This window comes from Clarias gariepinus, chromosome 4, assembly GCF_024256425.1.
Source record: "Clarias gariepinus isolate MV-2021 ecotype Netherlands chromosome 4, CGAR_prim_01v2, whole genome shotgun sequence".
NCBI lineage: Eukaryota > Metazoa > Chordata > Actinopteri > Siluriformes > Clariidae > Clarias > Clarias gariepinus.
The window spans coordinates 262,501-275,670 of NC_071103.1; the positions used below are offsets into that span (position 1 = coordinate 262,501).

The following is a 13,170-nucleotide window of genomic DNA, read 5'->3' on the forward strand; positions in this document are numbered from 1 at the left end:
ACACATCACCGTGGAGCACATCACCGAGGAACACATCACCGAGGAACACATCACCGAGGAACACATCACCGAGGAACACATCACTGAGGAACACATCACCGTGAAGCACATCACTGAGGAACACATCGCTGAGGAACACATCATCGAGGAACACATCATTGAGGAGCACATCACTGAGGAACACATCACCGAGGAACACATCACCGAGGAACACATCACCGTGAAGCACATCACTGAGGAACACATCATCAAGGAACACATGACCAAGGAGTACATGACCGAGGAACACATACCCGAGGAACACATCACCGAGGAACACATCACCGTGGAACACATCACCGTGAAGCACATCGCTGAGGAACACATCGCTGAGGAACACATCATTGAGGAGCACATCACCGAGGAACACATCACCGAGGAACACATCACCGTGGAACACATCACCGAGGAACACATCACCGAGAAACACATCACCGTGAAGCACATCACCGAGGAACACATCACCGAGGAACACATCACAGAGGAACACATCACCATGGAGCACATCACCGAGGAACACATCACCGAGGAACACATCACCATGGAGCACATCACCGAGGAACACATCACCGAGGAACACATCAACGAGGCACACATCACAGAGGAACACATCACAGAGAAACACATCACCGAGGAACACATCACCGAGGAACACATCACCATGGAACACATCACGGTGGAACACATCACCGAGGAACACATCACCGAGGAACACATCACCATGGAGCAAATCACAGAGGAACACATCACCGAGGAACACATCACCATGGAGCAAATCACTGAGGAACACATCACTGAGAAACACATCACCATGGAGCACATCACTGAGGAACACATCACTGAGGAACACATCACCGTGGAGCACATCACTGAGGAACACATCACCGAGGAACACATCACTGAGGAACACATCACCGAGGAACACATCACCGAGGAACACATCACTGAGGAACACATCACCGTGAAGCACATCACTGAGGAACACATCGCTGAGGAACACATCATCGAGGAACACATCATCGAGGAGCACATCACTGAGGAACACATCACCGAGGAACAAATCACCGAGGAACACATCACCGAGGAACACATACCCGAGGAACACATCACCGAGGAACACATCACCGTGGAACACATCACCGTGAAGCACATCGCTGAGGAACACATCGCTGAGGAACACATCATTGAGGAGCACATCACCGAGGAACACATCACCGAGGAACACATCACCGTGGAACACATCACCGAGGAACACATCACCGAGAAACACATCACCGTGAAGCACATCACCGAGGAACACATCACCGAGGAACACATCACCATGGAGCACATCACCGAGGAACACATCACCGAGGAACACATCACCATGGAGCACATCACCGAGGAACACATCACCGAGGAACACATCAACGAGGCACACATCACAGAGGAACACATCACAGAGAAACACATCACTGAGGAACACATCACTGAGGAACACATTACCGTGGAGCACATCACCGAGGAACACATCACCGAGGAGCACATCACCATGGAGCACATCACCGTGGAACACATCACCAAGGAACACATCACCGTGAAGCACATCACTGAGGAACACATCATCGAGGAACACATCACCAAGGAGCACATGACCGAGGAACACATCACTAAGGAACACATCACCGTGAAGCACATCACTGAGGAACACATCACCGAGGAGCACATCACCATGGAGCACATCACCGAGGAACACATCACCGAGGCACACATTACCGTGAAGCACATCACTGAGGAACACATCATCAATGAACACATCACCGAGGAGCACATCACCGAGGAGCACATGACCGAGGAACACATGACCGAGGAACACATCACCGTGGAACACATCACCGTGAAGCACATCACTGAGGAACACATCACCGAGGAACACATCACTGAGGAACACATCACCATGGAGCACATCACCGAGGAACACATCACCGAGGAACACATCACCATGGAGCACATCACCGAGGAACACATCACTGAGGAACACATCACCATGGAGCACATCACTGAGGAACACATCATCGAGGAACACATCACCAAGGAGCACATGACCGAGGAACACATCACTAAGGAACACATCACCGTGAAGCACATCACTGAGGAACACATCACCGAGGAGCACATCACCATGGAGCACATCACCGAGGAACACATCACCGAGGCACACATTACCGTGAAGCACATCACTGAGGAACACATCATCAATGAACACATCACCGAGGAGCACATGACCGAGGAACACATGACCGAGGAACACATCACCGTGGAACACATCACCGTGAAGCACATCACTGAGGAACACATCACCGAGGAACACATCACTGAGGAACACATCACCATGGAGCACATCACCGAGGAACACATCACCGAGGAACACATCACCATGGAGCACATCACCGAGGAACACATCACTGAGGAACACATCACCATGGAGCACATCACTGAGGAACACATCACCGTGGAGCACATCACTGAGGAACACATCACCGAGGAACACATCACTGAGAAACACATCACCGAGGAACACATCACTGAGGAACACATCACCGTGAAGCACATCACTGAGGAACACATCGCTGAGGAACACATCATCGAGGAACACATCATCGAGGAGCACATCACCGAGGAACACATCACCGAGGAACACATCACCGTGGAAGCACATCACCAAGGAACACATCACCGAGGAACACATCACCATGGAGCACATCACCGAGGAACACATCACCGAGGAACACATCACCGAGGAACACATCACCGTGAAGCACATCACCGAGGAACACATCACCATGGAGCACATCACCGAGGAACACATCACCGAGGAACACATCACCATGGAGCACATCACCGAGGAACACATTACCGAGGAACACATCACCGAGGAACACATCAACGAGGCACACATCGCAGAGGAACACATCACAGAGGAACACATCACTAAGGGACACATCACCGAGGAACACATCACTGAGGAACACATCACCGTGAAGCACATCGCTGAGGAACACATCGCTGAGGAACACATCATCGAGGAGCACATCACCGAGGAACACATCACCGAGGAACACATCACCGTGGAACACATCACCGAGGAACACATCACCGAGGAGCACATCACCGAGGAACACATCACCGAGGAACACATCACCATGGAGCACATCACCGAGGAACACATCACCGAGGAACACATCACCATGGAGCACATCACTGAGGAACACATCACTGAGGAACACATCACCGAGGAACACATCACCGTGAAGCACATCACTGAGGAACACATCACCATGGAGCACATCACCGAGGAACACATCACCGAGGAACACATCACCATGGAGCACATCACCGAGGAACACATCACCGAGGAACACATCACCGAGGGACACATCAACGAGGCACACATCACAGAGGAACACATCACAGAGGAACACATCACCGAGGAACACATCACCGAGGAACACATCACCGTGGAGCACATCACCGAGAAACACATTACCGAGGAGCACATCACCGTGGAGCACATCACTGTGGAACACATCACAGAGGAACACATCACCGTGAAGCACATCACTGAGGAACACATTATCGAGGAACACATCACCGAGGAGCACATGACCGAGGAACACATCACTGAGGAACACATCACCTTGAAAGCACATCACCGAGGAACACATCAACGAGGCACACATCACAGAGGAACACATCACAGAGGAACACATCACTGAGGAACACATCACAGAGGAACACATCACTGAGGAACACATCACAGAGGAACACATCACTGAGAAACACATCACAGAGGAACACATCACCGAGGAACACATCACCGAGGAACACATCACTGAGGAACACATCACCGTGAAGCACATCGCTGAGGAAGACATCGCTGAGGAACACATCATCGAGGAGCACATCACCGAGGAACACATCACCTTGAAAGCACATCACCGAGGAACACATCAACGAGGCACACATCACAGAGGAACACATCACAGAGGAACACATCACTGAGGAACACATCACAGAGGAACACATCACTGAGGAACACATCACCGAGGAACACATCACTGAGGAACACATCACCGTGAAGCACATCGCTGAGGAACACATCGCTGAGGAACACATCATCGAGGAGCACATCACCGAGGAACACATCACCGTGAAGCACATCACTGAGGAACACATCATCAAGGAACACATCACCGAGGAGCACATGACCGCTGAACACATCACCGAGGAACACATCACCGAGGAACACATCACCGTGGAACACATCACCGAGGAACACATCAACGAGGCACACATTACCGTGAAGCACATCACTGAGGAACACATCATCAAGGAACACATCACCGAGGAGCACATCACCGAGGAACACATCAACGAGGCACACATTACCGTGAAGCACATCACTGAGGAACACATCATCAAGGAACACATGACCGAGGAGCACATGACCGAGGAACACATAACCGAGGAACACATCACCGAGGAACACATCACCGTGGAGCACATCACCGAGGAGCACATCACCGAGGAACACATCAACGAGGCACACATCACAGAGAAACACATCACCGAGGAACACATCACCTTGAAGCACATCGCTAAGGAACACATCATCGAGGAACACATCATCGAGGAGCACATCACCGAGGAACACATCACCGAGGAACACATCACCGTGAAGCACATCACTGAGGAACACATCATCAGAAACACATCACCGAGGAGCACATGACCGCTGAACACATCACCGAGGAACACATCACCGAGGAACACATCACCGTGGAACACATCAACGAGGCACACATCACCGTGAAGCACATCACCGAGGAACACATCATCGAGGAACACATCACTGAGGAGCACATGACCGAGGAACACATCACCGTGTAACACATCACCGAGGAACACATCACCGAGGAACACATCACCGAGGAACACATCACCATGGAGCACATCACTGAGGAACACATCACTGAGGAACACATCACCATGGAGCACATCACTGAGGAACACATCACTGAGGAACACATCACCGTGGAGCACATCACTGAGGAACACATCACTGAGGAACACATCACCGTGGAGCACATCACCGAGGAACACATCACCGAGGAGCACATCACCGAAGAACACATCACAGAGGAACACATCACTGAGGAACACATCACTGAGGAACACATCACCGTGGAGCACATCACTGAGGAACACATCAATGAGGAACACATCACCATGGAGCACATCACTGAGGAACACATCACTGAGGAACACATCACCGTGGAGCACATCACCGAGGAACACATCACCGAGGAGCACATCACCGAGGAGCACATCACCGAGCAACACATCACTGAGGAACACATCACTGAGGTGTGCCTTTGGCTTTGAAGTTAAAGCTGGTTACATTGTAACATGGTGTAGAAGGGGGCGGGGCCTGGCTCCCACACGCTCTGTAATGAAGCACTGCCTGCAGAAGCCCAGGAGCAACAAACGTGTGTGTGCATGTGCGTGTGTGTCTGGTTTTATGTAAACCTCTTTGATCTCTCTGGAATCTAATAAACCCAAAACTAAACCTGATTACGCGTCGCTCGTCCACTGTGAGAGCGTCCTGATCCAGAACACACACTGTTACCTTCATTATTCACATTGGAAAGGAAGATCCTGTGTGTGTGTGTGTGTGTGTGTGTGTACTCACACTCCACAGCACTGCAGATCTGATAGGCCATGTGTCTGACCTGCTCCAGTGTGTAGGGTGTGTGATTATTCTGCTTCAGGAAGTCGAAGGTGCTGAGAGACAACAACTCAAAACTGATACACACGTGACCGGCGTGCTGAAACCAACCGTACATACACACACACGGCCTGAGGGGGAGGAAGGGGGATAGAGACAGACAGACAGGCAGACAGACAGAGAGAGAGAGAGAGAGAGAGAGAGACGGGTAAGTGAAGGTGTTAGATGTGTCTCACTCTCCTTACTGTAACACTCACTGTTGGTTCTCGGGATCTTTCTCTTTGATCTTCTCCAGAACGTTTATCTCCAGTCGAGCTGCTTCTCTGTACCTCTGCACATTTTTAATGATCTTCAGAGCAACCCGAGAGCCCTGTCTATAAACGCACACACACACACACACACACACACACACACACACACACACACACACAAAGTGTGATGTCCAGCAGTGTTAGAGTCACACACATTTGATTTCAGTAAGAGAATCTTTATATAAAAATGTGTGTGTGTGTGTGTGTGTGTGTGTGTGTGTAGAACTAACCTGTGGTGGTCGATGCACTGCACCACTTTGCCAAAAGTTCCCTCCCCCAATGTACTGACGATCTCATCTACACACACACACACACACACACACACACACACACACACACACACACCTATCTCAGGGAGTTTTTTCTTGTCAGAGTGATGTGAAAGCTGATTGGCTCAGGGATGTCACTCACATCTGTCCTGCAGCACGTGACCATCCTGATACAGCAGGTGTCCTTCATCATCATCATCATCATGTCTCACACTCTGCTAGGACACACACACACACACACACACTATGTATTTAAACTGTATAACACACACAGTTTCACACCACCAGAGCCAGAGACATAACACAAGTGACAGCAAAACAACAGTGTGTGTGTGTGTGTGTGTGTGTGATTACTCACAGACAGGCAAAAGCAGCTCCGAAATTCATTACACGCTGAACCTGTAACACCCATTTCTCTCTCTCTCTCTCTCTCTCTCTCTCTCTATCTCTCTCTCTCTCTCTCACACACACACACACACACACACACACACACACACACACACACACATAGTGTAAAGGGGGAGTGAAGTTGTCTTGGTCTAATTTTAAATCGCACACATATTCATGTGTCATGAGTCTAAGACTCAAAGATCTGATTACACACACACACACACACACGGCCCTGAGTTCTGAGTGAAGAGTGCAGGACAGTGAGGACTTCTGCACATCTACTCCAAGCTGCTTCTCCACGATCACCTTAAACTCTCATTTCGACTTCACAGCGCCTCCCCAGGGCCATAGGGCAGAATACACTCATATACAATTTATTTACTAATACAGTGGAACCTCGGATTACGAGTAACGTGGTTTACGAGTGTTTTGCAAGACGAGCAACAATTTTTAATAAATTTTTACTTGAAAAACGAGCATTGTCTTAGTTAACGAGCACCAAGTATCATGTTTCACGCATGCGCTTCTTATTTTAACAACGAGCGTTACGTAATCACAAGTGAGCCAACGGTTTTTCTCTCTCTTGCAGCAGAATTGTAAGTAATCGTCTCTCCTGCTGGGTGAATACAAACACGCGCTGTGTGTGTGTGTGTGTGTGTGTGTGAGATGTGCGTGTGCGCGCACACACACACACACACACATTAACGGAGAGACCGTTTTTAAAACCGTTTAAAAATTAGCAAGGAACATCGCTAGTCACACTCGCGTGAGTGCATACTAATGGGATTACTACTGTAAAGTAAAACAACAACAACAAAAATTAAACAGCTCCTCACCTTTGAAAACAGTCGCGACAGAGAAGAGTTTGTGTGTTTATTTGGCAACCTGAGAGAAGGGGAGCTGTAAAGCCGAGACCTATTGTCTCCCCTGCTGGGTCTTAGTGCCTGCAGTGTTTTTAAGTGTGCGTGTTTGTGTCTGTGTAAGGCAGAGAGTTTGTGTGTTTGTTTGGCAACCTGAGAGAAGGGGGCCGTAAACGCGAGCGAGCCCCCCTTCATCCCCCCTCCTCTCAGGTTGCCAAATAAACACACAAACATCTCTCTGTCGCGATTGTTTTCAAAGGTGAGGAGCTGTTTAATTTGTTTGTTGTTGTTGTTGTTGTTGTTTTACTTACAGCAGTGATCCTGTTAGTATGCGCTCACGTGAGTGTGACTAGGAATGTTCCTTGCTAATTTTTAAATGGTTTTAAAAACGGTCTATCCGTTAATGTGTGTGTGTGTGTGTGCGCGCGCACGCACATTTTACACACATACACTCTGCATGCACAAACGAAAACCCTTATCTGTCGGGGTTTAATTTTAAATTTTTTTAAGGTAAAGTACAGGTTAATTTGTTTTATTTTTACTTTATATTTTATATTAATTATATTTATGTATTTATTTTTTTGGGCTGTAGAACTAATAATTTAAGTTTCCATTATTTCCTATGGGAAAATTAAATTTGGTTTACGAGTGTTTTTGGAATACGAGCCCACTTCCGGAACGAATTAAGCTCGTAATCCGAGGTTCCACTGTATATACATTTATAATAAACATAATTTATATGTATAATTTGTATAATATTTCATAATAAATATAGTTGCATGCAATAATGAGTGGGCCCAAGCACCCTGCACCATCACCAGAAAGACAGTGGGGCAAACGCATTTAAAAGGGAAAATCCAATACCATTATGACATAATTTTAGAGAAGGGGGAATTTAGGTCTAGACCTCCAAAAAGCCCTGGATGCAGAACAAAAAAATCACATTATGATGTCGCACAGAAAGTAATGAATCATTTTTCGGCGTACGCTTAAGACATTATCACAGCTGACCCGTGTGAGATACAGTGCATCCGGAAAGTATTCACAGTGCATCACTTTCAGAATTCTACACACAACACCCCATAATGACAACATGAAAAAAGTTTACTTGAGATTTTTGCAAATTTTTTAAAAATACAAAATTTAAAAAGCAGATAGGAGCCACGTTAAACAGCCGCCTGGAGCATGGCAGGTCCGTGAAAGGTCCATGACAGGTCCATGATCGATCCGAGCACGGAATGTGATCCCCCGCGATGACGTAGTTAACGATGCCCCACCCCATAAACGCCCCCATGTGTTTTCTAAAAAGATGGTTGCAATGCTGTATAATCCCGCCAGATGGAGCAGTGACTGCTTCAGTTAACTGCGTTGTTCAGGCAGCCCTAAACAGTATATCCAATATATAGGCAGTTCTTACATTGTCAACAAAGTTTTATAAATAGATGATGTGGTAAAAAAAAAAAAGATTAATAAAACAGTTTTTTTTTTTTATTCAATCAAGACACAACCCATAATGCTTATGTTATTTTAAATAAATAAATAAATTAATTAATTAATTAATCTACTTATTGTAATATTTTTCAAGACATCCTTAATAATCCTTAAAGACATGGTAACATTTGTAATTTATCTATACCAATTGTTAATCGTTGTAGGTACGGAATACAAGTGCGGGCTTTGTACAGTATTTTACATTACGGTGTATTTTATCTATTTTTGTTTAATACACTGGTAGATAATATTTTGCTGCAAAGTAAAGCTTAAAATGTAACTTCTGCTTGGGTTTGTTTTTGTTATATTTTTTATGTTTTCGGTGATGTTTTTTTCGCTGATAGTCAAAAATTGGCATAACAAATCGATTAATGGCGCATAATATCTGGAACAAATATCTGTCCAGGGATCAGTATGTCTTTAGTCATTTAACCAGCATAACGTTCCCACATCAAAGATCTGATGGGACATTAATCACTTATCACGACTGTGAATAGATGCGGCAGGAGAGACTTTAAATCCAAAAAAACATTTACACTTGAAACTAAACTAAACTAAAAGAACTAAACAGTTCCAGAGGGTTAGCGCCTGTTATCGCAGGACAGGAATTACCTACAGGATACTACTGTATTTTTCACTGCTTATATATTTTTGCCTTCGCTTTAAAGTTTACATCACTGGATACAACATATTTACTCTGGGTTAACTAGGTTAATAACTAAGTCCCATTAGTCCAACACAACTGGGGAGAGAGTTTTTTTTATGGGGTTGGTCCAAGTACTGGAGAAACAGATGCATCTTGAGTTGTCGTTTAAAGATAGTCAGCGTCTCTGCTGTACGGACATCTAGAGGAAGTTCGTTCCACCACCTAGGTGCCAAAACAGAAAAGAGCCTGGATGAATGCCACCCTCGATCCCTGAGAGATGGTGGAATGAGGCGAGCAGTGCTGGAGGATCGGAGGGAACGTGGTGCAGTGTGTGGTGTGATTAGAGCAGAGGCAAGCATTAGCATTTTGAATTTGATGCGGGCAGCTACAGGAAGCCAGTGCAGGGAGCGGAGGAGTGGGGTGGTGTGGGAGAACTTGGGAAGGTTAAAAACGAGACGTGCTGCTGCATTCTGGATCAGTTGCAGAGGACAAATCGTGGACAGAGGCAGGCCTGCCAGGAGTGAGTTGCAGTAGTCCAGTCTTGAAATAACAAGAGACCGAACAAGCACCTGAGTAGCCTGTGAAGAAAGAAATGGGCGGATTTTTCTGATATTGTAAAGAAGAAATCTACAAGAGCGAGTAAGGTTAGCGATGTGTGGGGAAAATGACAGATGATTGTCCACGGTTACCCCAAGATTGCAGGCGGTGGCTGAAGGAGTGATTTGGTTGTTGTCCAGGGATATCACAAGGTCTTGACCTGGGGATGGGTCACAAGGGATAAACAACAGTTCGGTTTTACTCCGCTTCAGCTGATGAGCATGTAACGCTCAGGTTTTATTTTAGAGCTAATTACACTAATACGGGGTCTAGAATCTAAAAACGGGCTAATATTATTCACTTCCGGTGTTGCGCAATCTTCGCGGAGCAAGACAAGACACACGACAACAACTTCACCACCAAACCAAAGTGTATTAAATGAAAAAGACAAATAAACAAATAAGGTGCACCAACAAAACAATATATACAAAATATATACAACTATAAACAGTGTGTGGAGTGTATGCGTGTGTGTGAGTGCGGATGTATGCAAGTCCAAGTCCTTGTTATTGTAAGTGTGAAATGGTGTACGGGAGAAATGGCTCGGCCTCAACGGTAAAATATGTATCATCCGGGAGCACGAGAAAACGGAACGAGAAGGGTACTGAATGTGTCCAATGAAGATTACTCCATTCATGGAATATAATCCACCGTAACTACAACCAAGCTCTCTTTCTCTAATCCAAAGTGCAGCGCGCTGTCTCATCTCTCCGTGTCGGCACGCTTGCCGGTTCCGGCTTTATACCGGCGCATGTGACTCGACGCCGCTTCCGGGTCCTCTCGCGCTGCGATCGCGCATGCTCGCGAGAGCTTAACCCTGTGACCAACACAGTCTATGGGGACAAGTAAAACCAGATAAGGCATCTTTCTGTGCACAGGTGAGCCGCATTAGCTCCGTAACCCCTTCCCTGTGATTCAAATGCCCCTTTATGTGGCTGCGCTACATAGACCCCCCCCCCAAGCCTCCGGCGTCTGAGGAGAACGTCCGTAAAAGCGCTTCAGATTAACCACGTTCACTGTACCAGTTTTTTGTGGATTGCCCCAAGACACTGTGTAATTATTTGGTCCTATTTTGTTTTTTATTTCTGCTGGTCCCTCCCACTTGGGCACTAGCTCAACTGAAAAGTTTTGATGGGCAGAGGAAAGAGAGGGTGCCCGTCGCCAAACCAGCTCGCCCGGTAGCTCTGGCGCCTTGTTCTGCCGGGAATTGGAGTAGCTGGCCTTTTTGGCTGGCTGACTTTCTGGTGGTAGTTGAGTCTCTTCCTCCGCGGTGGTCCTTGGGTAGATTGATTCTGTACGTGTGGCTGGGTCTGTGGAGTGTTGTTGGGTGGTAGGCTGCTGCAGCTGTCCCTGGGGCGGTCTGGCAGGTGGTAACTCCCGGCTCTTCCCCCAGGTTTACCGGGATGTTGGGCTAGGGGCGTGGCCAATCTCCAAAGGCCCCTGGTTTCCTTGGCCTGGGTCCGGGTGCTCTGGCAGACCTCGCAGGTTTCCACGTACCGCCAGACGTCCTTGCGGATGGAGGGCCACCAGGCGACGTCTAGGAGGCTCAGTAGTGTCTTTAGCCCCCCCCGGTGGCCACCCGTTGGCTTTTGATGAAAGTCTTGCAGGAACGTCTGGGTCTGTGATGGTGGGATTACCAGCTGGAGAGCTCCTCCCTTCTTCCTCGGCACTCTACGATGTAACGCCCCTTGGTGATGTTCGAAGGAGACCCCCTGGTTCTGGGTCTCTCCGGCATCCACCACAGTGGCCAGAAGAGCCACCTGGAGACCTTCCTGCTTTGGACGTTCCACCTCCGCCAGGTCCTTGGGTGGAGCCGAGGACAGCTCTGATGTGAAGTTTGGAGGTTCCGCTTTCCGTGGCACGGCATAGTAAAGCTGAGAGGGTGCAGAGAGGGGCTGGGCGTTGAAGGGTCCGGCCTGGGACCGGGCAGAAGTGGGCTCTGGGGCTCCCTCCTTCGCCTTCTCCTGGCTGTGTTGGGCACCCTCCTTCTGCCGAAAATCTTTCACCCCTTTGCCGGCCTTCTTTGTGGATGCAGTGTTTGGCCATCCCGAGGAATGTAGGGATGGAGTTTGTGTAGATGCAGGAGTGTAGTTTAGCAACTTGTGGTTAGTGAGTGAGTTAGAGAGGCGCAGTTTCTTCATCTGTTTCTCCCAGATGACATCACAGCGCAGAAAACAGTCAGCTATGGCTCTTTCCAGTTTCTCCAGCGACTCGTGGCAGTAGCGTTCCAACTCGTCGATTCTGGCGTCCACTGCCTGCCGGAAACTGGTTTCCCAATTGCAACTGCTGTTTATGGATTCTTTAAAACCCCTCTCTAACATACCCACTGGTTCAGACATAGCCTCCGGATCCATCTTACATTGCTCAAGTTCATTCTGCATCGTTTTTACAACATTAGTAACACCAGATATGATGTTTGTATGACTCCATCATCATCATCATCATATCTAGCGGATATATACAATGAACTAAGCATAGAAGATGTTTCGGCTGTGGAGCCACATCGTGTCCCACAAGTATCTACATCGTCAACATCTACATCATACCAACTATTCCTCGCAACAACAAAGTTGGCCCTCCCGGCCCTACTAGCGTTAGCATTCGCGCTAGCCATGTTAGTGTCTATTTTGCCCCCCAAAGTCACACAACACCGGAAAAATACCCAAACAAACAGACTCCCCGTACGGCCCACCACTATGTAACGCTCAGGTTTTATTTTAGAGCTAATAACACTAATACGGGGTCTAGAATCTAAAAACGGGCTAATATTATTCCCTTCTGGTGTTGCGCAATCTTCGCG

At 47.6% G+C, this 13,170-nt stretch overlaps 1 protein-coding gene across 1 annotated transcript in view; it reads right to left on the reverse strand.

The window, feature by feature from the left end:
* clk2b (CDC-like kinase 2b) overlaps positions 1–6,798 on the reverse strand; it is an 11,327-nt gene extending 4,529 nt beyond the window's left edge. The window contains exons 1-5 of the mRNA XM_053494762.1: positions 6,745–6,798; positions 6,529–6,604; positions 6,348–6,414; positions 6,064–6,180; positions 5,771–5,937 (exon numbers count right to left, since the gene is read on the reverse strand). Coding sequence (XP_053350737.1) covers positions 5,771–5,937; positions 6,064–6,180; positions 6,348–6,414; positions 6,529–6,604; positions 6,745–6,798 — 481 coding nt within the window. The remainder of the gene's footprint in view (positions 1–5,770; positions 5,938–6,063; positions 6,181–6,347; positions 6,415–6,528; positions 6,605–6,744) is intronic.
* Positions 6,799–13,170: the final 6,372 nt, after the last annotated feature.